General features: G+C 37.2%; 1 protein-coding gene across 1 annotated transcript in view; it reads right to left on the bottom strand.

Annotated features, from left to right (window-relative positions):
• The window catches only part of DNAH14 (dynein axonemal heavy chain 14), a 204,067-nt gene that overhangs the window by 66,885 nt on the left and 110,605 nt on the right, over nucleotides 1-26,577 (bottom strand). The window contains exons 44-56 of the mRNA XM_074316462.2: nucleotides 24,868-25,026; nucleotides 23,650-23,785; nucleotides 22,027-22,088; nucleotides 20,667-20,848; nucleotides 18,955-19,083; nucleotides 17,395-17,532; nucleotides 16,234-16,401; nucleotides 15,077-15,247; nucleotides 11,172-11,339; nucleotides 10,325-10,417; nucleotides 5,628-5,825; nucleotides 2,762-2,923; nucleotides 451-642 (exon numbers count right to left, since the gene is read on the bottom strand). Of these exons, the coding sequence (XP_074172563.2) occupies nucleotides 451-642; nucleotides 2,762-2,923; nucleotides 5,628-5,825; nucleotides 10,325-10,417; nucleotides 11,172-11,339; nucleotides 15,077-15,247; nucleotides 16,234-16,401; nucleotides 17,395-17,532; nucleotides 18,955-19,083; nucleotides 20,667-20,848; nucleotides 22,027-22,088; nucleotides 23,650-23,785; nucleotides 24,868-25,026 (1,958 nt within the window). The remainder of the gene's footprint in view (nucleotides 1-450; nucleotides 643-2,761; nucleotides 2,924-5,627; nucleotides 5,826-10,324; nucleotides 10,418-11,171; nucleotides 11,340-15,076; nucleotides 15,248-16,233; nucleotides 16,402-17,394; nucleotides 17,533-18,954; nucleotides 19,084-20,666; nucleotides 20,849-22,026; nucleotides 22,089-23,649; nucleotides 23,786-24,867; nucleotides 25,027-26,577) is intronic.

The following is a 26,577-nucleotide window of genomic DNA, read 5'->3' on the forward strand; positions in this document are numbered from 1 at the left end:
GGAATAGGTTCTTATCATCTGCAGCAGCGTGGATGGGCCTGGAGGGTATTGTGCTGAGCGGAGTATGTCAGACAGAGAGAGAGAGATGCAATGTGATTTTCCTTACATGTGGAACCTAAAGAACAAAGTAAACAAATAAAACAGAAACAAACTCATAGATACAGAGAGAATTTTGATGGTTGCCAATTGGCAGGGTGGGTAAAAAGGGGGAAGGGGTTAAGAAGCACAAATTTATTGTTACACAGTGTCATGGGGATGCAGAGCACAGCATAAGGAATAGTCACTTATATTGCAATAACTATGTATGGTGTCCGATGGCTACTAGATTTATTGGGGGATCACCTCGTAAATTATAAGTGTCTAATCACTTTGTTGTACACCTGAAATGAATATGCCAACTGTAATTGAAAAATAAACAAAAAAGTATTTTAAAAAAGAAGTGATATTTACCTCTCTGTTCTCTAAATCCACCTTTTCTCTTAAGAAAGAGTTGGCTACAATAAGGAGAGCCTCTTCTGGCCACTTCTCATACCAATCAATTGTGCAAGCGCTAATCATAGAAGAATATACTCTACAGTATTGGCGAAAGTTAGCTCCTGTAGGATTCATTATCATAAGAATGTGAAGATTTTTACATATTCTCTGAAAATTAATGAAAATGCTGTTAAAAAATAATCAACTGCTTTGAAAAAAATATTATATTGAAAATTCCATTTAAAACTTGTTTTAGTTCTTTCGTTAGTGAGTAGACTAGAGACGGATGAATTGCACATCGAGTGCCTGCCGTAACCAGAGCCCTTGCAAGGGAACCTACAAGTCCCCCAGAGCTCTTCTGAGGAAAGCAGCCAGGTTCTGCTCTACGTGACCCCAACCTTGTGGCTCCAGCCAGATGGACAATATAGAGGAGACACTGGACTCCAGAACATCCTGGTACAAACCAGCTCTTATGAGTTCTGTTCAGTAGGGGACCTTATATCAGATGGAGATGGGTCTGATTATTAACTCTTTTCTGTAGGGTGATGTGCATTTAAGACCCACAGAAACCCAAAGTGAGAACTGGTCAGATGAATTAAAGCTGAAAGACAGAGAGAAACAGAAACCAATGTTAGGTACGGGTAGAGCACCAGGGAGATAATAAACTACGGCTGAAGGATTACAGCTAAGCAATATTAGCTCCTATACACTTTTGCAGGTCACAGGCAAAGTGTTAGTTTCTATGAAGTTTGCCTGTATCCTTTCCCCTCAGGAGACTTTTCCCTCCATAAGCTGTGCTGCTGCTGCTGTTCTTAGAACTGTCCGTGGGGCATAGATTCCTTCCTCATTTCCGTATGTCGCTTTATAAGAAAACCACATTACTGAAAGCAAACTCGGGGAGTCAATGTTCTTTTTCACTCAAAGAGTTCAACTAGTACAAAGTGATAATATCTTTGAGTACCAAGCAAACTTATTTTGCCAAATAAGCACGGTAAAGCTGAAGGAAGGCTAAAGTGTAAGATTTTCCCCTCCTTTTTGTCTTCAAAAACTTTGTAAAAGCAAATTGAACTGCTTAATGCAAAATTCATACAATGCAGAAATGTTTACATTAAAAACAAAAGTATCTCTCTTTGCTTTACCTATCCCCAACTCCTACTCTAAGATGTCCACTGTTAACACTTTAAAGTGTGTCTTCGCTATTTGTTATTACTGTAAGACACTTCAAATCAGTTTTGGAAGATCCATCAATCTACCTACCTACCTACCTACCTACCTACCTACCTACCTACCTACCTATCTACCTCTAACTGGGATTCTTGGTTTATCTTAATTTTTTTATTTCTTGAAGTACACTGTTCTCCACACTACAAATCAGAATTTCTTTGTTCTTCTTCATCACTTACAATCTATTGGATAAACTAACTTAGTAACAAGGCACTGGAGTGCCACAGTGATCAGGATAACTGCTATCCTTTCTCCCATGGCACTTAAAACTATAACTCAATCCAAGCATCCGTTCATATGACAGTGCTCTCTCTCAATCGTGGGTTTCATTTCTGGAATTTCTCACATCTTCTTCTTGTGCCAGATAACAAAGTATCTGTTGAGGAATGGAGGGTGGCCCAGTTCAATTATTAAATGACTCCATGAGAGGCAGAAACTGGCCCCAGAACTAAGTATCTGTGGTACTTGCCCAATGAACACCTTGGTTTGGGCAATCATATCTACCTGTTCCCTAGGCCACTGGTCAGTCAGCATGCCTTAAGGACACTGTAGAAAGCCGAGGTCATTGGTCTTGTCTGTATCTCTCATCAGACTGATCCTTTCACAGCTACCCACTGCTGAGTTTACTCTGAGTATCACCTAGTTTTTCTGACTGATTTCTCTCTGTATCCATCACCACCTGGCCAATTTTAGGGCTATTCAAAGGGATAAAGGAATTCTCATGTCTTGCCTTTCCAACATGACTGAAATGAAAACCTCATTGGCTAGGAAGAAATCTCAGTGTAAGAAATTGTCGTGGGATCTTATATCTCTAGTCATTGCCTCCAGCTTTTATTATTTGTTGTAGCCATTGACAGCGAGGCCAGGGTGTTTGTTAATCTTTGGCCTGCCTAAGAGTATTGTGTGTCTGTGTGTGGGGATGGCAGTCATTATTTTAGCTTTAAAAACTCATTTAAAGAACTAAAGAAATGACCCAACTTGAAAAGTATATACAGAATTATCAACGTAGTCTACTTTTAACTTAACATGACAATCTGATAAGGCCAATCCAAAAAACAAGTACCTTTTGGAAGAATGAAAGTAACGCTTGTCTGTCGTCAATATAACCAGACTGTTCAGCAAGGGATCTAATCCTTAGTGCAATAGAGTCCAGCTCCTCATTTTCAAACACGTCAGGTATTCTCCCCAAATTGAGAATGCTGTTCAAATCTTCCAAAAATGCCTCCTTTGATGAAGCACATATTAGAAATTATTCATATATTCTACTTTAAACACACCGAATTGAGAAAGTAATAGTGGTTAAGGAAAATCGAGGCAAAATTTATTTTTTAAAACAACTAAACTCTGAATTCGAACTCATCAAAAATATCTTTTTTTGAATATACAAGTTGGTGATATCTGAAATTTTCTTTTTGGGAGTCTACATGCCAGTATAAATTTGCATAAAAGTCAACAATGGGGATTTATTTATCCCTCCCGATTTGAGTATCCTCTTGTAAATGAGTATGATAATAGTTCGCATGCCATAAGGTTGCTGCACGGGTTACTGGGAGAACTCCTGTGACACAGTACAGTACCTAACACACAGTACATCGTCAAGATATTACACTTACTTTACTTTAATGCCAAATGACTGAATATGACCAATCTAATACTAATTATCAGCCACATTAATCATTCAGCACTTGGTAAAACAATATTTTTCATAAAATTGTTACAACAAAATAAAAAAATCCGTTTTTTTAGTCAAATAAGCTTCATTCGTCCATTCATGGATTCAAACATTAGAGAAACATATGTTCGGTATGGACAGTGTGCCAAACAGCGGCGTGATGCACTGGGGCAAGAAGTGTGGTGAGGTGGACACAAGAGGGACCTGAGCAGGGACTTAGGCTCCAGCAGTTTAGACAAGACCTCAGTGCATCTACTTTTTTGTTTGAATACTACACAAACTAGAAATAACATGGTTGAAAGATTATTTTAATTTAACCAAGTTCATCTCTATAAGGGGTTCCAGATCAAATGGAAAAAGTAACAGGAGAAAGAGCAGTGAAAAAAACTCAACTAGAGAAGTTATAAAAAGTATGAACCTTTCGATTTTGAGAACAATCCAAACTCCCTTTAAAAAAGACAAGCATCCTCAGCATGACTGACTCCCCAGGATACTCCTCAGACACTCACAGGTTCCTGGTATGTCAGCCCAGGTAAGGATGGGCAGAGGGCTGCTGGGGCAGACTCCAGAGGCCAACAGAGGGGACATGGGGCTGGCTGTTTTCCTGTCTCACCTAAGACATGATGGAGAGCCACCAAAGCTTCCTAAACACACCGATCATTACCTATGTATCAAGAGTCTAACTAAGGTCCTGCTGCTTCCGCATCCATTTTGCTTGGCCAAGTGCCTACAGGGACCTTAAAATGACACCAGCCCCCTCATGCCAGCACATGCCCTGGATAGCAGCCTGCAGAGTCACAGCCAACGTAAGTTCCTGACATCACTTCCCAACAGGCCTGTGATCAAGTCTCCTGTGCCTCCCAGCACTGGATGTCTTATATGTTCCTTAGATAAAAACCCTGCTCTGACCCCAGCCCAGAAACCCTAAACAATCCTACCCCTGAGCCCTAATAGAGGCACGTGTCCCAGGTCCTGCCCCTCTCTCTCTGCCCACACCTGCCTTCACTTCCCTGTGTGGCCCCTCGAGGTGCTGTGTGTACTTCCTCCAGCGCCTGTGAGTAACAAACTTCTCTATTTCAATTTGTCTTGTGGTTTGTTGTTGAACCGTGACTCACCATCTGGCACCCTGTGCTCCACTTAACACATGTTCCTTTTACAAAGTCCTAACACCATTTTTTTTATTCACATGGAAAGCAATGGTGTGGCCAGAAGAAACCTGGGAAGTGAGCAAAGGAGATCCTACGACCTTGAAGTCCTGAGTAACATGGGGGTAGAGGAGCCATGCTCATCTCAGCTTTGTGCTGATAGTGGTTTTCTGAAAAATTATTTCTGAACAATAGGCTCCTGGCATGGGAGAAACAAGTACAGCTTCTGAAATCCAGAATGGAAGTCTCCCGCAGAAACCGCAACTTAATCAATACAGAAGGCTGTTTAAATTTCGGAAGGGAAGACTATATAGTTAAACCAGAACAAAGTGACTTTTATGGAGTACAGCAGATACGACATGGCACTTGGATTTACTCTCAAAATATGACATGAAAGAAAAACACAACTCTAGAGAGGCCCAGAATTAGGAGAAAAAACAAGATGAGAGTTTGCACAATACTATTAACTATACACATCTGGATCAAAGGTAATAAACAATGTTCCCTTGAAATTTTGCCACAAAGAAATACATGGAATCTAATTATTTTTCTGGCCATGGAAGGGTATAACTTATGCAAAATAACAAATTTTTAAAAAGTTGAGTGATTAGCATTTTTTTGCTTGTATATAAATAAATGAAGTATATCCTGCAAGGAGAGTCCTAAACTTGATGGGAAAATTAGAGCAGAAGGAGAAAGGGGAGAAACAGCAGCCTTCCATTCTGTGAGAGTGCCCTGTAGATGACAGGGTCAGATTACAGTGGATACAGATGACAGTGTTTTGTTTTTTTTAAAACACAGATTACAAAACTAGTTTAGATATAAGATGGATGACTACATCTACCCAAGTGAATTACTTCTGACTGGTCAATTAAAATGAAAATTATAAAGATATAGAAGATGCTTTTGTTGTGACGTTTATGTAAAACTATCTACATCATGATTACAAATATATAAACTCTATGGGCTATAACTGGATAAAGACAGAGAATAGTGAAAAGAATTGACAGGGTAGGTTAATAGGACTATAAATATTTTCTTTTCAAATATTAAATTTGGGGGCCTATTTAAATATTAAATTTGAGCACGTACTAAAGACAAAAAGTACTTACCTGATCTGGGTTTAAATTAGCAACTATTAAAACAGTGGGGTGCCCTTCTAATCCTGCTTGAAGAAACACCTTTTTAAAGTCTTCTCTGAATTTCACGTAGGCATAATTGTGCGATTTAGGCACTTGGTGTGCTTTGTATTCTGTCACATAACAGGCCAACGTTGCACACGTTTCTTTTCCACATCCATCTATTCCAATCTTTGGGAGAAAAAAATCCAACACATGATTCCTATGTATGTTCTGGAAGTCTCTCAATATATAGTTTTCTGTTTAGATGTGCTAGAAATTTAGACAGTAAAAATACCTCCAACTAATTTCATAACCTTTTTGTGAGATATATTAAACATCATTATTTTATCAAAATTTTGTAAGGTACTCAAACACATTCAATAAGATGTATGCTCAGTTTTGTCTTCATAGTCTCTTAAAATGTATAACGTCACTGGAAAGGTAATGTGGAAAAATGGCAGATAGGCTTATACATAATCATTATGTCACTGCCAATATTTGATTCTTCATTTATAAGAATTTAGATAGGTCTTTCCTTACTTATTTTGGGCAACAAACACTTAATAAGTACTCTTGGTAATGATGACAAAGTATTACCTTTTTAAACAGCTTTACTGAGATATTATTTACAAACCACAGCTGTTTGAAGTGTACAATTCAATGATTTTTCGTAAATTTAGAGTTATGCAACCATCATCACCATCTATTTTTAGAACAGTCCATTGCCCCCCAAAAAGATTTCTCAAGCCTGTTTGCAGTCAGTCCTCATTCCAACCCCCAGGCAACCATTAACATGCTGTCTCTATAGATTTGCCTTTTTGGGGGACATTTCCATAAATGGAATCAGTCTTTAGCACGTGACTTCTCACTTAGCATGATGGTTTTGAGGTTCTTTCATGTTGTAGTGTGTATCAGTAGTTTGTTCCTTTTTATTGCCAAATAGTCTTCTATTATGTGGATACACATTTTGTTTATCCAGTTACCCACTGATGGACATTTGGATTGTTTCCTCTTCTTGACTATTGTAATAGTGTTGTTATGAACATTTGCATACATAGGAATGGAATCACTCAGTTACAGGGTAAATCTGGTAAACTTTATATAAGAAATGGCCAAACCATTTTCCAAAGTAGTTGTACTATTTTATGTTTCCATCACCAATGCATGCAAGTTCCCATTTATCTGTATCTGTGTCAACACTTGCTACTGACCATCTTTTTAATGACAGCCTTTTGAGTGGGTGTGTGGTGGTAATTCAATGGGTGGTATCTCAATGTGGTTTTAATTTGCAGTTTCCTAATAATTAATGATGGTGAGTGTCTTTTCAAGGGCATATGAGCCATTCATGAATCTTCTTTGATTAAATATCTATTCAACTTTTTGCCCATTTAAAAACCATAAACATTTCTTTTTATTTTAAGTTTTCAATTTACAATAAAATTGCCAAGATAAAGAGGATTTTCATATACCCCACATCGATTTCCCTATTATTAATATCTATTATTAGCAGGATACATTTACCATTGATAAAAGAATACTGATACTGAAGTCCATTCTTCATTCGTGTTTCCTTACTTTTCACCTAATGTCCTTTTTTTCTGTTCTAAGATCCCATCCAGCAAACGACCTTACATTTAGGAGTCATATGTCCGTGGGCTTCTCCTGACTGTGACAGACTTTCCTTGTTTTTGATGACCTTCACTGTTTCAAAGGCATTTTGTAGAATGTCCCTCGGGTGAGATTTTCCTGATGTCCTCATGACTAGAGTTATGTGTTCTTGGGAGAGGGAGACCACAGGGATAAAGTGCCATTTTCATCATATCACATCAAGGGTGCATACCATCAACGTGACTTGTCACTGCTGGTGCTCGGCTTGAGCACCTGGACGAGGCAGTGTTGCAGGATCTCCATTGGAAGGTTACTCTTTTTCCCTCCTTTCCATACTATTCTCTTTGGGAGAAGCTCCCAATGGCTCTACCCGAAACAACAAAATACTGTTGGATTATAACCCAAAGAATATAACAAATATCCATGAGTCCATATATAGAAATAAATGATGAAAAATAAATGGGGGGGGGGGATAGACAAATCTCCCATAAAAAAGAATTCCAAATAATGGATATAGATACTCTGCCCTCAAGGAGTTGGGACATAACTCCCCGCTCCTCAGCTCTGGGTCTTACAGATTCGACTCATTTCCAAAGGTCCTTAGTGAGCGCCTTCTCCTCTTACCCTCTTCAGTCAGGTTGTTTCACACATTTGCAACACAGTTTGATTGTTTCGTCACATTCTGCTTTCCATCCTGGGATCCCCAGACCTCCTAAATAATTTGTTTATATGTGCATACGTTAGAGTTCACTCTTTGTGCTGTGAATTCTACGGGTTTTGACAAAGGCATAGTGTCATGTATTCATCACGAGAGTATCATACAGAAGAGTTTTGCCACCCTAAAATATCTCTCGTGTTTCACAGTCCCTCTTCCCTCCAAACCCTTGGCAACTACTAATCGTTTTACCATCTCCATAGTTTTGCCTTTTCCAGAACGCTATATAATTGGAATCATACAGTATGCAGTCTTCCCAAACTGTCTTCTTTCACTTATCAATATGCCTTTAAGATTCACTCATATCTTTTTGTGGCTTGACACTTTAGTTCTTTTCTCTCTAAATAATATTCCGTTGTACCACACTTTATCCATTCACTTATTGAAGGTCATTTTGGTTGCTTCCAGTTTGGGGCAATTTAGAATAAAACCACTGTAATCATTCATGTACAGGTTTTTGTGAGGACACAAGTTTTCAGATACGTTAGGTAAACATGTGGGGGCACTAATGCTTGATCCTTTTGTAAGACTGTTTCCCTTTGTAAGAAGCTGCCAAACTGTCTTCAAAGACGACTGGGACATTTTGCATTCCCACCAGCAATAAATGATAGTCCCTGCTGCTTGTTAACAATTCCTATCATCAGTTTTTTTTATTTTGGTCACTTTCATATGTGTGTAGCGGTATCTCGTTGTTTTCTCTAATCAAAAATTATATTAAGCATCTTTTCATATGCTTTTGTGAGGTGTCTGTTTATTTCTAATTGGGTACTTAGTCCTTAGGATTTTCTACAAACAGGATCATATGGAATGTGAATAAAGAGAGTTTTACTTCTTCTGTTTCTAATCTGGATGGCTTTTTTTTCCCCTTGTCTGACTGCACCGGCTATAACCTCCAGTATAATGTTGAATAGAAATTGCAAGAGAGAACATCCTTGCTTTGTTCCCTGTCTCAAGGGAAAAACATTTATTGTTTTGCCATTCAGCATTAGGTAGCTGCAAGTTTTTCACAGATCCCCTTTATGAGGTTGATAAAGTTCCCTTCTATTTGTTTTTGTTGAGAATTTTTTAAAAAATCAAAAGTGGTGTTGGATGTTATCAAATCTGCATCTCTTGAGATGATTATGTGGTTTTTGCCTTTTATTCTATTAATATGGTGCATTACATTAATGGATTTGGGGATGTTAAACCAAACATGCACTCCTGAAATAAATCTTCCTTGGTCAAGGTATATAATTCTTACATGTTGTTGCATTTGGTTTGCTAATATTTTAGTCAGAATTTTTACAACTATATCCACAAGCGATAGTGATCTGTAGTTTTCTTATTTCATGTGTCTTTGTCTAGTTTCATTACCAGAGTGATACTGGCCTTATAGATGAGTTGGGAAGTATTGTCTCTTCTAATTTTCTGGAAGAGTTTGTGAAGGATTGATTGCATTCTTTCTTAAATGTTTGGTAGAATTTGCCAGTGAAGCCATTTGGCCCTGGGCTTTTCTTTGTGGGAAGTTCTTAAATTCCTAATTCTCTCTCTTTGTTATTGATCTATTCACATTCTCTATTTCTTCAGTTCGGTAATTTGTGCCTTTCTAGTAAAGTATCCATTTCATCTACATTAACTAATGTGTTGGCACACAGTTGTTCATAGCATTTTCTATAATCCTTTTATTTTTTTTATAATGTTGGTAGTTATGTCTCCACTTTAATTCCTGATTTTATTAATTGGAATCTTCTTTTTCTTGGTCAGTCTGGCTAAGGGTTTGTCAATTTTGTTGCTCTTTTCAAAGGATCAATTTTTGGTTTCACTGATATTCTCTATTTTTTTATTCTCTACTTTCTCTTCTAAATTTTATTATTTCCTTCTTTCTGCTTGCCTTGGGCTTAGTTTTCTTTTCTAGTTTTGTGAGGTAGCAGGTCAGGTTATTTATTTGAGATTTATCTTCCTTTAAAAATGTAGGCATCCATAGCTATAAATTTCTTTCTAAGCGCTGCTTTAGGTATTTTGTATCTTTGTTTTTATTCATCTCAAAGTATTTTCTAATTTGTCTTGCGATTTCTTCTTTCACCTATTGGTTTAGGAGCGTGTTGCAAAAGTTCCACATATTTGTGAATATATATACCTTGAAATGGGGAGATTATTTTGAATATCTGCGGCCCAGTCAATTCATATGACTACCATTTTTACGTGCTGATGCATTTCTTACGCAAACTCTTAAGAGGACGAGGATCTTGTCCTATGGTTCAATGACTTCAAACTTTCATAAATGGAAAGTTTGCATAAACAAAACTTCTGTCAGCATAGATTTTATCAAGTTTCCTTCGTTTTCATTTTACAAACTTAAAAACATTGGAAAAATTTAAATTTTTACCAGTAACATGTGACTCCCTGGTTGCCGAAGGACCCTAGCAGCTCTCGTAATGTGTTCTATGGCTTCCTTGAAGAACACCATGGAATGAGAAATCTAGCAGAGGAAATGGGACAAATCAACTGATTACAGGCAAAGAAAAATGCTCAATATGGTTTTACGTACAAGGATTTCAGACTTGTATGTGTGAGAACAACTATTCTAGTAATATAGTAATCTAGTCCCAGTAAATTGGTTTACATTTATGGAAAATAAATTTGCACAGTGAAGACTGTCCCCACGCCAACATTCTGGGGGTGGTGGTGGTGGGGGTGGTCACAGGCTTGAGGAAAGAGAATAAGGAGGAGAACAACAGCATCCAGGCAGCTTTTCTATCGCTGTGTCTTGGGGTAGAATGAGTGGTGGGAGGACGTCTTAGGATAGTGGCTTACGGTATCTGACTTTGTTGGTGTCTCTGTTCCAACACATCTCTGCCCAAAACAACAATGGGAAAGACATAAATGAGTCACAGCCAGTTTTCGGCTCCTTGCTGATATTCTGGCCCCTGGTGCCAGAGTCTCTCTTGCATTTCTTAATTCCACTAACTCTAATCATTCAACTCCCTACAGCCTCAGTCACGCACCTTGTTTTTAAATTTTTACCCTATTAATGAGACAAAACAAGGTGAAACACTTTAAAACTGTATTTCTAATGGTCTGCATTAAAATGAGGACACATTTTTTTCTCGAACTCTGTCACACACACACATCTTAAAGATATTTGATTTTATATACATATGTGTGTGCATATATGAATAAATATGTGTACAGATATAGTATTCCGCAGATTTTTATATAGTATATGTGTTTACCTCCAGAGACGTTAAACTCAACTTCATTTGGAATTCATTAAGTACTCTGGCAAGTTTATTATAGTCATTGGTATTCCGATAGATCTTTTTTCTATGAGGCTTGTTTATATCCAAGAAATCCACAAATACAGTTGAGTCATTCATCAGTGTTTCTTTGGTCCATCGAATCTATTGTAAGATAATAATTTAACAGTATCTGTTAATAGCACAATCCTACTTGTTATCAAAATTAATGCAATATATCTCTATCAGAAAAGCTCTAGCACCACACATCCAGACCTCAGGGTTTCTTAACTGTTCTTGTGTCACAAAAACCCTTTTTGGCAGTGAAAACTGGGGACTCCTCAGAGTAGTATTTTAAACTGCATATAGCAAAATATAAGGGTTACAAAGACACTGTATTAAAATATAGCTCTATCTAAGGACTCTTTGAGGGTCTACAGGCCCCAGGTTAAGAACCCCTGTTGTGGAAATAACATCTTGAGGTCTCACCGACAACCTGAAAATCTTCTCTTAATCAATTGTTAATTACCACCATGGATCTGTAAGCTTCCACACTTGCTTTTTGTCCACGTGGCAAACTCTTGCCTATCTTTCACACCATGGTCCTAGGACAGCTCGTCCTTGAAGTCTGACAATTTCCCTCTCCCCTAAAACCAGGTAGAGAAAATTCCTTTTTCTTCCATTGTTCCAGCACTGTGGTATGGAGCACAGGTCTGTCACAGCACTCACAGGAATGTGTTACACCTGTGAGTGTGTCAGATGCCTCGAGGCGGGGCCTACACTCCTCCACGACCTCACTTGGTGTCTGGCACTGGAAGTTCTTACCAGGCACAGAGATATTTGTTTAGCAAACGGCTAAAGGAAGGTTGAGGGGCAGGACAGCACAACCCTCAAGAGAATATCTGGAGCCAGATATCCTGGGTTTGAATAATGAATCTTCCACTGAAATAGCTGTGTAACTTTGGACAAGTTTTTAACCTCCCTCTGCCTCAGTTTCTTCATTTTGTAAAATGAGGATAATAACAGGACCTATTATTTCAGGGATATTATGGAGATTGAAGTGAGTAATGATATGAAAAACTTGTTGTCGTGCAGGAGACCCTGCGCGCTCCGCCATTTGTCACGCGAGGTGGCCTGCAGGGTTTCAGCTCCGGCTCCCCACATAAGAACACAGGATATGGTGAGGCCATAGATAGGGGAGTCATACCACTATAGTCTCACTGGAGGCTGGAGTCACACGACCTGCAACCTGCTATCCGCTTCTCTGCCTGCCAACTGACCAACTGACCAACAAACGCAGCAGCGGCAGTTATATCAGTGGCTAATGGCTAACTGGTTACAGCTGACGGCCAACTAGCCACAGCTGATGGCCATCTACTACCTGAGCCAGCACCTTTCCACGTGAGGCCGAGAGCCTGGAAACTGCTCTCTGGGATTCTGTCCCCACACTTGTAAAATAGTGCCTGGTACATTGTGTTAACTATACTTAGAATTACCACATTTTATGTTCTAAAATGCCAACCAGCCAAAGAAGTTATAAAACGATATTGTACAAACCCCAGTTCTCACAGGAGTAGTTTACATCCTTAAGACATGAAGGGAGGTTTGGCGAACATGTCTTACTGTGGGGTACTGTAGTTGTCCTTGCTGCCCACAGGGCTGACTCCTGCTAGGGCAGACCTGCTCCCGTAAGTGTCTGCTCATCTTCTGCTGCTTACATCTATGCCTTGGTCTCGCAAACGTATAAAACTGAACTGCAACCGGCACTTACAGGGAAGGAGTTTAGAAACTTCCCCTGGGACAGGAATAAGCTCTCTTAACATAGTTATTTTAGCAGTCTCTACATTGCTTCGTGTATTTCTTTATTCAGCCATTCATCCCAGATATATTATCAAACTAAACTGGGAGTAAGGGAGGATGTGAAACTCTGGAGATTCAGGTAGGGATAAAAACCAGTGACTTTGTTCTCATGGAATTCAGGGGGGAGAGAGAGGGAGGGAGGGAGGGAGGGAGGGAGGGAGGGAGGGAGGGAGAGAGAGAGAGAGAGAGAGAGAGAGAGAGAGAGAGAAAGAGAGAGAGAGAGAGAGAGAGAGAGGGAGAGAATATTACATTATAATAAGTTCTGTGATAGGAAAAGCCCATAGTTCTATGAGAATACAAAAAGGGACACAACCTGAAGAGGGTGTAGTGTTGGCCAGAAAAGACCACAGAGAGGAGAAGCATGAGCTGATCTTGACGGATGAACAGGAGTGAGCCAGGTGAAGGGACCTAGTAGTGTGAAGGCAGAGGCAACAGAGACCATGCTGCATTCTGGGTAGAACAGGAAGGAGCTATGCTCAGATTTCCGTCATGAATGGAGGCTTGGATGGTATGCCAGTCACTGAGGTAGGGAACCCCAGGGCAGTGCATCTGGGTGGTGGAGAGAGTCTGGAGGATGAAAATTGGGCGTGGTTTTGCAAATGGTTTTGCATATTGAGTATGAAGTACCCAGAGTAACATAAGTCAGACTTAGAAGTCAAACCAAGGTCTAACTCTAGAGTTGAGGCTCTTTCTGCCAAACCACCTGCCTGTGTTTGAAATGTGGATATAAGGTCTAATTCTTTTCAATATTATAATAGCCAACATTTCTTGAGCACTTACTATGTGTCAGAAACTGTTCTAAACACTTTATATAAATTACAGTCATTAATTCTCACCATAGTCTTACCAGGTAGGTAAAATTACTCCCCTGGAGGAAACTGAGACACAGAAGGGTCATGTGTTCAATGTTCCACTGCTCATAAATGGAGGGGCTGGGCTTTGAACTTGGGCAAAGCCTGTGTTTGCAACCTCTATATTCAACTGCTTCTCATACTGCTAGGTAAGAAAAATGAGAACAGTAGAAGAGTGGGCTGCAGAGTCTACAGTCTGAGTGGAGGAACTAGGAACAAGATGAGTCGGAAGCACCACCAAAGAGCTGCCCCCAAGCAGGGAAAGAAGAAGACTGCAGCTTGTGTAGAGCCCTGAGAGATTCTAGACAAGTGAGTGGAAGTGGTGGTGACGGTGGAGACAGAAGAAGAATTACCCCTGGGTCCTTAATAGATTTATTTGACCAGATATTAAAATAAAGATTGGATGGTAGAAGTGATGGGGATTAACATGAGTAATAAGTATCAAGAAGGGTCTGAGCTGAAGAACAGAAAACTTAGATGTAAAGAAAGTAATGATGGGAGTGTCTAGAAAAAAACTTGAAAAGCTTTCTGAATTTGTGACTTATCTAAAAACATATATGTATACATACGCAAGTACATATATATAACCAGACACATATACATAACCAGACACTTTGAAATATGTGTGTTATATTCTGAGTTTACATGCATGTGTGTATCTCTCTGTTTAAAATTTGTATTCCAGAATTCTTTTTATTTCCTGGACTACTATGAATAGGGTGAGAAAGTGGCACCACCAAAGAGAGAGGAGGAGTCGCCTGTGGACAGGAAGTCCAAAGGACTTCCTTAAGCCTCGGGAGGAGTGGGTTAGCAAAGAGGGCCTAACAATGGAGTCAGCTCATCACTCCCTTTAGTTACAGCCCTTTCAGTGTGAATCAGTTTACTGTAGCGCTTTCTTCTGTGACCTCGGAAGCTGAAATTCAAAGGGCTGGAGAGGGATGAAGGGTCTGTTGAGGTATCCAGAGTGTACACGTCTGCTAGTCCTTTCGGAAAATGCGCACTTTTGAGGTTCCTAAGAGGCCGAGTGCATGAGCAAAGGCATCCAGACCCTCTACCTGTCATCCTATCAAACCTATACTTAGAATTAACAATGTGTCCTTCACTAATATTACAGAGATGTCTACATACTTTTCTAAAACAACACTTTTGCCCAACACACCATTTAAAAGAATTTTTTAAATGTAAGTTTACCTGAAAATAATTCTCAAGTTCCTTTGAAAGAAACTGATAGAAAAGCCCTTTTTCAGTATGTTCGACTAAGCGGTCATGAAACACTCGGGTGGCTTCATGAACAAAGAACAGAGCAGCCATCTCTCTGGAGTTAATAACAGCCTTGTCAGCTTGCAGCAATCCTAGGAGAAGCTATTCGGGATTTAAAAAGAACATTTTTTTTTTTTTTTTTTTTTTTTTTTTAACATTAGAGAGAAGTATGTGAGTAAAGGCTCAATTTTTGCAGGTTTATGTTTCCATAAAAATAAAAACAGTTATCCAAGGTAAGAACTGTCAATTTCTATAAATGATAATCTGGAGTTTTGATGAGCTGGGCATTATAAGTCAGGGAAATCTAGCACAGCATCCCCGTTTGAGGGAGAAGGTTTAAGGACATCTCAGCCGTGGCTAGTGGATGCCTTGCATGGAAGGGCAGGCAGCCGTGAGTCTCCACCGTGGTGCTGACGTGGGGGTAGGGGATTGGCGGTGATATAACAATGCTGCTTGATGTTATGTTCTCAGGTCCGTAACTTGGATTAAGAAAACCCTTATAACATATTCCAAACATGGTATCTGCTGTTTTGGGCTAAAGTCCCATAGCAAGGAAAGATTACATTCAAAAACTGTTTTTCTTAACATTTTAATTCTGAAAATTACGTGTTTGACCACAGCTGATGACTAGATGAGCAGTGTTGGCAACATTTCCTGGTGTAAAAAGTTAAGACTTGTAAAAATTCAAGAGTGCTTATGAAATGCACACATGCCTTCATTTTCTGAGAGCTGCAGTGAAATCTCAGAAATAAAGCAAAACCAACAGTTATGTTATAACCTTGTCATTTCTTTCCCTGATGAGAATCTTAGCTAATATTCTAACATTCTTAGTAGTTTTATCATTGAATTCTCTGCATGAAATTATTTTAACAATTCTTTTTAACTGGCTCATGGGATAAGCTACTAATAAGTTGCAAAACTAATCAATTTTAATTTCCCATTTTTCCCCTTCTAAGAATTTAATGTTGACAGTATCAGTAAAGAAAATGGGGAGATAGATAGAGAGGGGGAGAGAGATAATTCAGTAAAATTACATTTCCTCCACTTAAACTTTAAAAGTAAGTTAGAGAATGAATTTTAAAACAAACCTTGAACATATCTCGAAGATTAAACACGTAGTGACATTTCGCTGGAGTTGGTAACATATTCTTACATATGTGATAGTATATAGCTAGAGAACAACATATTATTTGATCCTTACTTTTCTGAACATCAGCTGTGAAGTTATTGACGGAGAAATACATTCCCAAATGAGCCTTTAAAAATAAAATTTTATACGTTAGTTTGCCAAAAAATTTAAGCACTATTTCTAGCTAATTCCTACTATAAAGGAGATTTGTGTACTATAATGGAGGATTAATTTCAGTTATTTCATTTACAGTGTTAGTAATTAGAATCCATTTTAAACAGATGGCAGACTAGTAAAAGGACAGTCTGGGAGTTGCACACTGGGGAAAATTCCAATTGGTCCCAGTTTGGTGAATGATGCAAAGGCACATGATTGTTCTCTGGGGACAATTTATGCCCCACCTGTGTGTATACCAGGTGTGCTGGGAATTTTTCCATATTTTTGCTCCCCAGTAGATGTTACTAGAAAAAATACAGTGACGGAACTATTACCTCAGTTTGGATTGGTATATGCATATAATTTCTTCTACATCAGGTATTTTTAGAGGTGTGGATTATTGAGCACTTACAGAATTACCAAGTGCTTTTTGAAAAATGGATTTTAATAATTAATCTTTAAATTGTATATTATAAAGAAGAAAAGCAAATGATTAGTTTTGATGAATTTAATAATCTTGCATAAGATTTATTTTTCTAATCAAACGAGGTTTCAATTTGAGCCACTTTTCTAATAAGATATTTCAGATTTTTCTCTCTCATTATTTTTGTATTCTATAAGGAAATGAAAAGAATAAATCAATACTAGCAAAAATCCTGGTGTGCTTGTTAATGCAGATTCCTGAGCTCCATCCCAGATATAGTGAATCAGAATAAAGTCTTGGGATCTACATTTTAAACATTCATTAAACATGCACTATGTGTGTTTCTTACATACTCTAAGTTACGTTTTTGCTATATAGAGACAGACTATAACACTAGGTCAGAAAATGTAGGGGGATGAATAAAATTCATCCCCTTATGAGAATTTCTTTCAATATTAGTGGTTTTCAGTTCTCCCATTTTCCCTTATACTACGGAATTGACATGTTTTTTTCTCCATAAGACAGCACTGGATGTCTTACCTGGAAAATAGTACGTAAAGCACTTTGTGGAGGATGAGGCAATACTAGAATGGAAAAATGTTTGAGAAGACGTGGGCTAATAACACTCTTACCAACGGGAGGAATACAGGCTGCAACTAGAGAGAGATCTTGAATATTCTGTGGGAAGAGTAAAAAGGAAGAGTAACTAAATGTATCCGTAGAAAGTGAAATATATACCCATTTGTCAGCCTCAAATGGACAAAAGATTTTAAAATGTTAAGGCAGAAAGATTATTTGCTGCAAAACAAAAATTATGATGGCAATAGAAGTAACCCATCCTAAAATGTAATGTCAAGACACATTACCTCTGGGAGGCTTTCTACATGTCATCAGGAAATAGCCTATTTTTAAAAAAGCAATCACTGGAAAATAAGCAGTATGTTACTGAGGCGAGGGATTCTGGTGATAAGTGAGAAATCAGGAGAAGAGCCTGGTGAGTATGTCTAGAAACACCAGGATTGGCTTGGGGTGAGAAGATGCTTGACTGTTTATATAATAGCCATTTAACATCTTACAACATCAGAGCACTGCAGAGCCAGGTGGAATCACACCACAATCTAATCTACTCATAATGGGGTGCGTTTAACCACGTTGTTCCTACCTGTGTCCATGCCCTCGGCCACAGAAATCCCACAAAAAGCCTGCCTCACTATTTTCTTGTCAGTTCAAGGAACTTCTTCAGGCCGTGCATTCCACACCCATTTCTTGCCTTCTCTTTCCCCCCTACTCTCCTGAGCTCTCCTTGGGTGGGACTGCACCTGGATTCTTCTCTCTGCACTGGGTTGATGGCTGATTCAGACAGTTTGACTGGTCTTGGAGGTGACACCACTCACCAGCCAGTGTGCGTCATCCAGGATCCTGGGCCCAAGTTTGTCTGAGACAAGAAACTGTAACGTAATCATTTAATTTTACAGATGGGGAACTGAGGCCCAGAATGCTTAAATGATAAAGTCAGTTCTGGAACACAGGGCTTAGGATTTCCAGAGAAGACACCAAATAATGAAAACAAATTTAAGCCATTCTGATTTGGTTCAATATAATAAAAATAATTGCACAGAAATATCTCCCTGGGAATTTTTTTTTGACTTTGCAATACTTCTGTAAATCCTTGATCTATGTTCTTAAAAACAAAGATGCAGAATACTCTTACACAGAGACTAAAGATGTATTTATTAGGCCACATTTCCATTAGCTTTTCTCATATGCATTAACTGCTAATGCATTGAAAAATTTGGTTAACTATTAACGTGCTTAATAATAGTGAGCATTATTTGATTCAGAAATTAAAGCGACAGGACACGCTTGCAATTTTTACTAAGATTTAATCCTACTAAAAGTAGAATTTCTATGAACCCAGGGACCTGTGCTAAATTGCAAAGATGTAATTGGTATGGTTAAACTAGGGTTTCAACTTTGCTCTACATGTCAATTCCACTGGATTGTCTAATCTCATTTAATTCACACAATACTGTCATAGATATGTAGTTTATTGTTAAATAACAATATTTAACATGAACAAAATCTTAGCATATACTGTACCTTCCATGCAATTTTTTCAGTATCATAAACTCCTCCCAAATCTAATAATTGCCTGATTAATTCCAGGGGTGGCTGTGCTCCATACATATCTGTTTCTGGCATACTCAGATCATCAATGAATATTACAATCTTAAGGAAAACAAAGGTTTTAAAACATATTCATTAGTATTACCTTTCTTTACATTACAAATTAGGAATATTAATTATGCTATGATGTAAGAACAAAATTATATGTAATGACATGTCTTTTTTCTATTAAAAAGCAGGAAGCCAAATCCTAGTTGATGATATGATTTTAGAAAAGTTTTCAAAATAGCAGAAATTGTACTACTCAGTCTTTATAGACGTACAAAAATTATGTCTAATAAGAGCTAGAAATGTATTTGACGCTAGCTAAAGTCATCTAATTGTGACTATTACAAAGGGACAAACATGGTTATTATTTACTTATTGAGGGTCTGCTACTGGTAAGTCACTGTGTTAGGTATTCATTTCATATGTTGCCTGGTTTAGGAATAAGACTATCACTTGGAACTACACTTCTAAAATTCTGCTGCAACTCCTATTGTCATGAACCCACAGCAGAAAATTCAAACACACTGCCAATTTTTAAATCTGCGTTACTTTCCACATTTGAAAATATTCTGCATTGAAGTGTACTGATTGCAATCTGTGTGCATCAGCCACGATACTTATTTCTGTAAAACAAGTAAAAACTGACAAAATACAAATAGCCATTTATTTCGAATTACCTAATTACTTAATTTGTGTAACTGGCAATATTTTTCTTCTTTTTTCTTCTTCCTTTTTTTTTTTTTTTTTTTTTTTTTTAGTAAGATGCTCAATTTCCCCTCTTTAGTATCGCATACTGGATGATTATATGCAATACCAGACTGGTTTGGCCAAATTTCTCTTGTCTTCATTTTTCATTTGTGTGATTAGGTTGGGCAATTACTATCCTTTTCAAAATCCCTAAAATGCACCCACTTAGCCAAAGACCTGTCAAATTTTTCCAAATCTTGTTAAAATTAAGGAAATCTGAAGCAAACCCTTAAAAGCTCTTGAAATGGATAGCCAGGAGTTAAACTCAGGAGTTCCCAAGGACCCCAGGTAATTTTCTTAGTAATGACTCCTGCAAATCTCTTGACCCTGAGCATATTTCATGGTACTGAACTAGAATCACTGATTATAAATGTCAACTGTGACAGTGGGTTTGGTTTAACAATCGGACAGTTAATCATGTGCGAGGCAGACAGGGTAAGAATAAGGAACGCTTAACACCACTTCACGTAGGTGCTGTCCAAGTTACAAGGCTGTTCTCATGACGCCTTTCCCGGAGGCTGTGGATACCACAAGTCTCTCTTCTTTTTATAGTCCCACCCCATGGTCACAGGAAGAAAATGTGATCAAATATACAGTAACAGAACAACTGGCATCTAACTCATTTTCCAGTCTTCTCATCTGCTCATATTTAATGCCGATTCCAGCAGCTTCTTTTGGTTTCAGTAATTCTGAATCAGGATAGTTCATCATGTTGGAAACTGAATTATATTGATTTGAAAACCAACATTTCCAGTTTAAAGTACATTTTATAGTAATGTTCAGGAGTGTATGCTACACTTATCTTCTTCTGTTTATTAGTCTTAAAATAAGTCACTTTACCACGTAAGTAGTACAAGCCGATTAACCAGCAGGTATGGAAGGGGTTTTACCCTGTTGCTTCTTGGTGCTCCGAGAGTGTCTTTAGTTCTTCTTATCAGCTTCTTAAGAATCATCTCCTTGGTTTTCGCAGCTGTTATTTTGATGGTAAAATTTATTGTAGAAACTATAATTCCTTTATTATTATTAAATGAACTTTTATCAGTTCTAACTTCTGGCTCTTTAGTAATTTTATCTATGAGGCCAAATATGGAAAAGAAAACAAATTTAGAACACTTGCAAACTATTTTTGCTTTAAGGTGTTAAGAAATACGAAAATTACATAATTTTACTATGTTGTTGTCCTTTTAAAGGAATTACCCTGAGGACAATTCAGTGAGAGAAGGAATACCAACTCTGAAATGTTTCCAAACATTTCCTTACTTTTATGTAGAAAACAGTCTCTTTGCAACCATAGCCAAATGCAACAGTTATGAAACTCAGAGAATCTATTTATGCACAATAGATACATATAACTTTTTATTGTTTAAAAATATTTAGATTTGTAATATACTATGTTGATAATAAACTTTCACATGGAAGATCTAAAAACAGCATGTAGGCATGTCTATCAAGCAAAGGCACTGAAACTGAGGATCATCCAGAAGCATTTTTTGGAATGATGCTAAAGGAAAAATAAAAGAAAAAACAAGTACCGCCCAAACCAAAATGCTCTTCTGGCAGGAATCTTGTGGCCAGGCTCCCTTTCCCTCGTTACCGCCATCTCTGGGCCACCCCGTCTTTTCCTCTTCAGAAGTGAAGTTGCTGCTCCCAAACTACTACCCTGTTTTCCCGAAAATAAGACCTAGTTGGACAATCAGCTCTAATGCATCTTTTGGAGCAAAAATTAATATAAGACTGGGTATTATATTATATTAGACCCAGTCTTATATTATAGTAAAATAAGACCGGGTCTTATAGTAAGTTTTGCTGCAAAAGATGCATTAGAGCTGATTGTCTGGCTAGATCTATTTTTGGGGAAACACGGTAAATCAGAAATTTCAAGGATGAGGCTCTTGAAATTCCACGTGTGTTTGTGTTGTATAGTCTGATCTGAGAACGACAGTCATAACTTTCCTACTGCACTATTTCTGAAAGCACTGAAGAAAAGAACAGACAGATGCTGCCTTCGGGTACTTCTAGACTTAAGTGAAAGTTCCACTGATAACCCAGGATACCCAGAAAGCAGACATAAACCCTTTTACCAGAACCATCCCAGCCTTGGAGGAGGGTAGAACTTGAGAGGGTCGTGGATATTTTTCAGGACTTTTTATTTTAAACTATCAATTGAAATTCTCATTTTGAAATTTCTCAGTCGATAAGGACTTGCATGTGGCTGAAAGAGGAAGGTTTCGAAATGACTATAATACATACCTAAACTTCCAGGTGCTGTTTTATGAGTTTCGGAAAGCAACATGCTGATATTCTGTTTCAGGCTATTGAAATAAAATATTTTAAGATTCAAAATTAGCTTACTTATTTTAGTAGCCATATGAACAAAATAAAAGCATTAGTGCGTGGTTGATTTTTACTTCTATCTCCTGTAAGGAAACAAGTATTGTTTTTTCTGCTCACACTTTTACAGATAAAACTAGTGTCACCATTAGAACTGATACCCAAGTTTAACAAAATATGGGCTTACTCTAAAAAACAAATTGGGAAAATTCCCAGGCTGCCAGGCTATTGGATATTTTCTTTGGAAAGTCTGTCGTTTGTCTTATGGATCACTCAACAAAAGCCCCATTCACTTTATTTTGGTCTTGTCTTCAGGGTTTTTTTCCTTATATACTCTTTATCGCTAAAATCCACTTCAGTTTAACTATTGAACATACAGTAAAATTTTTTCAGACTCCATTACTCATGATTATAACAATTTAGAAAGGAATGATTCTTATTGTATTAAATGTTTCAAAAATTATGTTTTTTTAAGGGCTTATTTAAGTGTAGTAGGATTCTATTTAAAAATCATTAGTGTAAGCTGTAGATGATGGTGGCATGGACCAAAAGTGATGTTTGAAAAAAGAGATATAGAAGAATCCAAGATGTATTGCGAAGACAGAACAGATATGACTAACAGAAGATAGGTTGTAAGGCAGGGAAAAATGGGGGCATAGGGATTCTGAGGGATCAGATGGGCTACTGGAGATGAGCTGGTGAGAAGAAAGTGGGAAATTCAAGGATGAGGCCTAGATTTCAGTCTTGAATAATTGGGTCTCATTGATTGCAGTGAGAAATAGTGGAGGAAAATACTTTTGGAAGAGAAATCAAGAGTTATGTTTTGGCTCTGTTAATGTTGAGATGTTCATGAGATATCCAGTATCTCACATACTGGATGTCACATAATATAGATGTGACAAAGGCAGTTGGAAATACGATCCTAATGACTGGAGGAAAGGTCTGATCTCGGCCTCTCCACAATTCTTCTTACTCAGTGCAAACAACAGCAGGCTTCTCTAATATTTTAATAGAATTAGAATTAACTTCAAAATTTTGCACTTTTTATTTGCACAATTTAGATTTCTTTTCCATTTTTTTCCTTCAGGAAGAGATGCACAGAACAACTAAGTTCTTTATATATTAGGTTGGTGTAAAAGTAATTGCAGTTTTTGCAATTACTTTTAACCTGTTAAATCGCAATTACTTTTGTACCAACCTAATATAGTCAATAAGAAGGAAATATATTTCTAGTGCAATAAAACCAATTCATGCAACACTTTTTATGTTTTAGGTGCATTTTCCAAGGAAGGAAAATGTAGCTGCATTTTGTTAGGTAGAAAAGAGTTGAAATTGTAAATTTAGTTATATTTAAAATACATATAAGAATTTCTCATTTAAAGGAATTAATCTAGTTGTTAATACTTTGGAAAAGTAACGATTTTCTTAACTTCTCTCTTGAATATTTCTGTACTTTATATAACAGGTTTGCTTTTTAAAACAAGGCACAAAATAGAAAACTATTTTTAACCAGAAAAATCAAATCTAGAGTTTAATATACACTACCTTGATTTTTTAATTTCATTATATAACAAGACTTCTCCTAAAATTGACCTATATTTCACACCAAATGCTCCTGAGCCCTCTAACTTTTCAAGCATTTGATTAATGGCGGTGGTTTTCCCAACACCGGAGTCTCCTAAGGGACAAAAAGATAGATTAGATTTATACATAAGAAAATGAAGAGATGCTAACATATTAAAATGAACTAATCATATTTTCTTTCATTTGAAAATTGCATGAAAAGTATGGTTTTGTTTTTTATTTTTTAAAACGTAGTTAAGAGTGGGTAAACCAAGTAGTTAATATGAAAACCTCTCAAATTATTTAAATTATTTACCTCTTAACAAAAGAATAAATTAGGAGTTAACCATTATTTTTATCTAATGTCCATTTAAGCCTATCATAAAACTTTTTGCTCATAGCACAGCTAAACTACTACATGAAATTAATTTCCCCGAAAATTTTACCAACACAATCTGGGGGAGAATTTTAATAAACTCCTTATTGCAGCAGACCAGGGAAGTCATGACTTTACAATTCACTAAATATTAAGTAAAAATAAGAATTTCCTTAGACCAAATTGGAGGTAAAGTACAGATTATCTGAGCGTTCCAACTTCATTTTGCCTGAATATTGAGTGTAGAACTGGGCCACTGATATAGTGAAAGGCAACACAACTTGGAGACTTGGCAAAGGCAACTGAATGGGTTGAAATAAATGTTACGAAAGAGCAGAAGCTGTACTGAATTACTCCTTTGATAATGGTAAAGGATTGAAAAATTTTTAGCATTGGCTTGAGGAATTATGTGTGCACATTTTTTAAAAATCAGATAATGTTTTTTTCTTTGAACGTGGTTATGTGTGTAAATTTAATTAAACCAATCAATATTAATATCTTCAGTGGCCCTTGCAGGCCCTCAGCCCATAGGCTATGGAAGCCATACATACATTAATCCAATAGTTCTACTCCTGGAATTTGTCTTGAAGGTAATGAAAAGATGAAAAAAACTTATGGTGTCCTGGCAAACATGTGGAGAAACGGGCATTCATAAACTGTTGGTGAGAATATAGATTGATATAGTCACTGAAGCTTTTTAGGGCACATTTCCAGCGCCCCCCCACCCCGCCCCCCAACTTATAAAATAAAATGGCTAGACTAAATAATTATTAGACCTCTTCCAAACTCTGGAATTCTCCTTCTTTAAATATTTTTAATACCTGTGACAAGTACAGGGCAGGAATTCTTTAAAAGAAGGCTTATGAGAAAAGAAAGGCATGTTGTATCTCTGGTAGCAGTGTGATGAATGTTCTCTCTATGTTCTGTTATCTTCAAGAGGTTTTCACCCGATCCTTGAGGATCCGCTCGGACTGAAGTTCCTAAGTTAAAATTTTTTTTAAAGTTTCAGAAAAATCTATCAGTAAATGTTAACATAATCTTTTAGGTACTAAATACTTTCTGGGAAAGTCTGAACATTATAAAGCAATTCGAACATGTACAGATAAACCAAAATTGTTGCAAGTACCTGGGGGTCCCTGCTGATATCGGCAATTGTCCCTTTCATTCATACTTGCAGCTGGTGAGCTCACCACACACATTCCTAAGTCCATCTTATGTAAACTCTGACTTTCCTACCATGAAACCTCCGAATGTGCTCTCATATGCAATGCACGCGTCTCTGCCTTCTTCCCTCCAGTAAAAACGAAGACGGTAGCTCTCCCGCCAGAGTCTCCTGCAATCTTTTGTCTAAGAACTTCACTTCTGGAGGAATCCTCCCTCACCATTCTCTCTTCCTCTGTATTGGAATTTTCCACTGTACAGACAGACATGTGCTAGTATCTCCAATCTTTTTATTGTTTGAACCATGTGAAATTGAGATTTTTGTTACTAAAAATCAGTTGAACATAGGTAATTTTATATGAAATACACAACACCCCTAAACCAAATCCCTCTCGATTTCACAGCTTCTTATAAATACCACCCCAATTCTTTCCCCATTGCACAGCCAGAACTCTCAAAAGGGATAAATACACCACAGCCTCACCTCCTCATCCTTTACTCACTCTTTTGGAAATTAAAAAGCTAATACAGCCACATGGTACACAATTCAAAAGTACGTAAATGTACACAACGAACAGTCAGTCTCTTTCTCATCCCTACATCCTAGTCACCTAGTTCCCATACTGTGTATACTGTTCTGTAATTTTCAAAAAAGTAGTGAATTGTAAAGATAGTTCTATGCAAGTAAAGGTCTTTGCTGATTAATATTACTGCATTTAATGAATATTAAATTATAAATATTTTTACCAGTGATCCAATAATGGATATTAATCATAGATTTGGAGAAAATACACAATTCCCATAGGAGCGGTACACTAAGATACTGAGCTATGTGCATTGATATTCAGTTAAAAAAAAAATATATATATATATATAAATTTTATCCTTAACTTTTACCATTATATATATATGTGTATATACATATATATATATATATATATATATGATGGTAATATATATATAATGGTAAAAGTTAAGGATAAAAATGACCCAATGTTAGCACTAACATATGATATAAAATTCAGAGGTTTTAAATAAATATGATTACCCACTAATATTTGTGGTGACAAATATTGTACAATAGAAGCTTGGTATTTCCAAATGAAATTAATATAGAGCTAAAACTTTCTAGATGCTTTATGATTCTGATAGCTCTGGTTGTTTTCTGTCAACAAGTCTTATAAACCAAACTTGAAATTCTTTGATGAAAGAAACCTGACCTCAAAGCAATTAAATTTATTTTGCATTTATTGAATTTCTTATATTTGCAAGAAATTTACATGAAGCTTGATTACTAAGTTCCTGTCTCAAACTTCAACCAAGTTCTCAAAGTACAAGAATTTTCTGTATCTTTTTTTCTATATGTAGAA

The sequence above is a fragment of the Rhinolophus sinicus genome, chromosome 6 (genome assembly GCF_057876585.1).
Source record: "Rhinolophus sinicus isolate RSI-liver-muscle chromosome 6, RSI-T2T, whole genome shotgun sequence".
Lineage (NCBI taxonomy): Eukaryota > Metazoa > Chordata > Mammalia > Chiroptera > Rhinolophidae > Rhinolophus > Rhinolophus sinicus.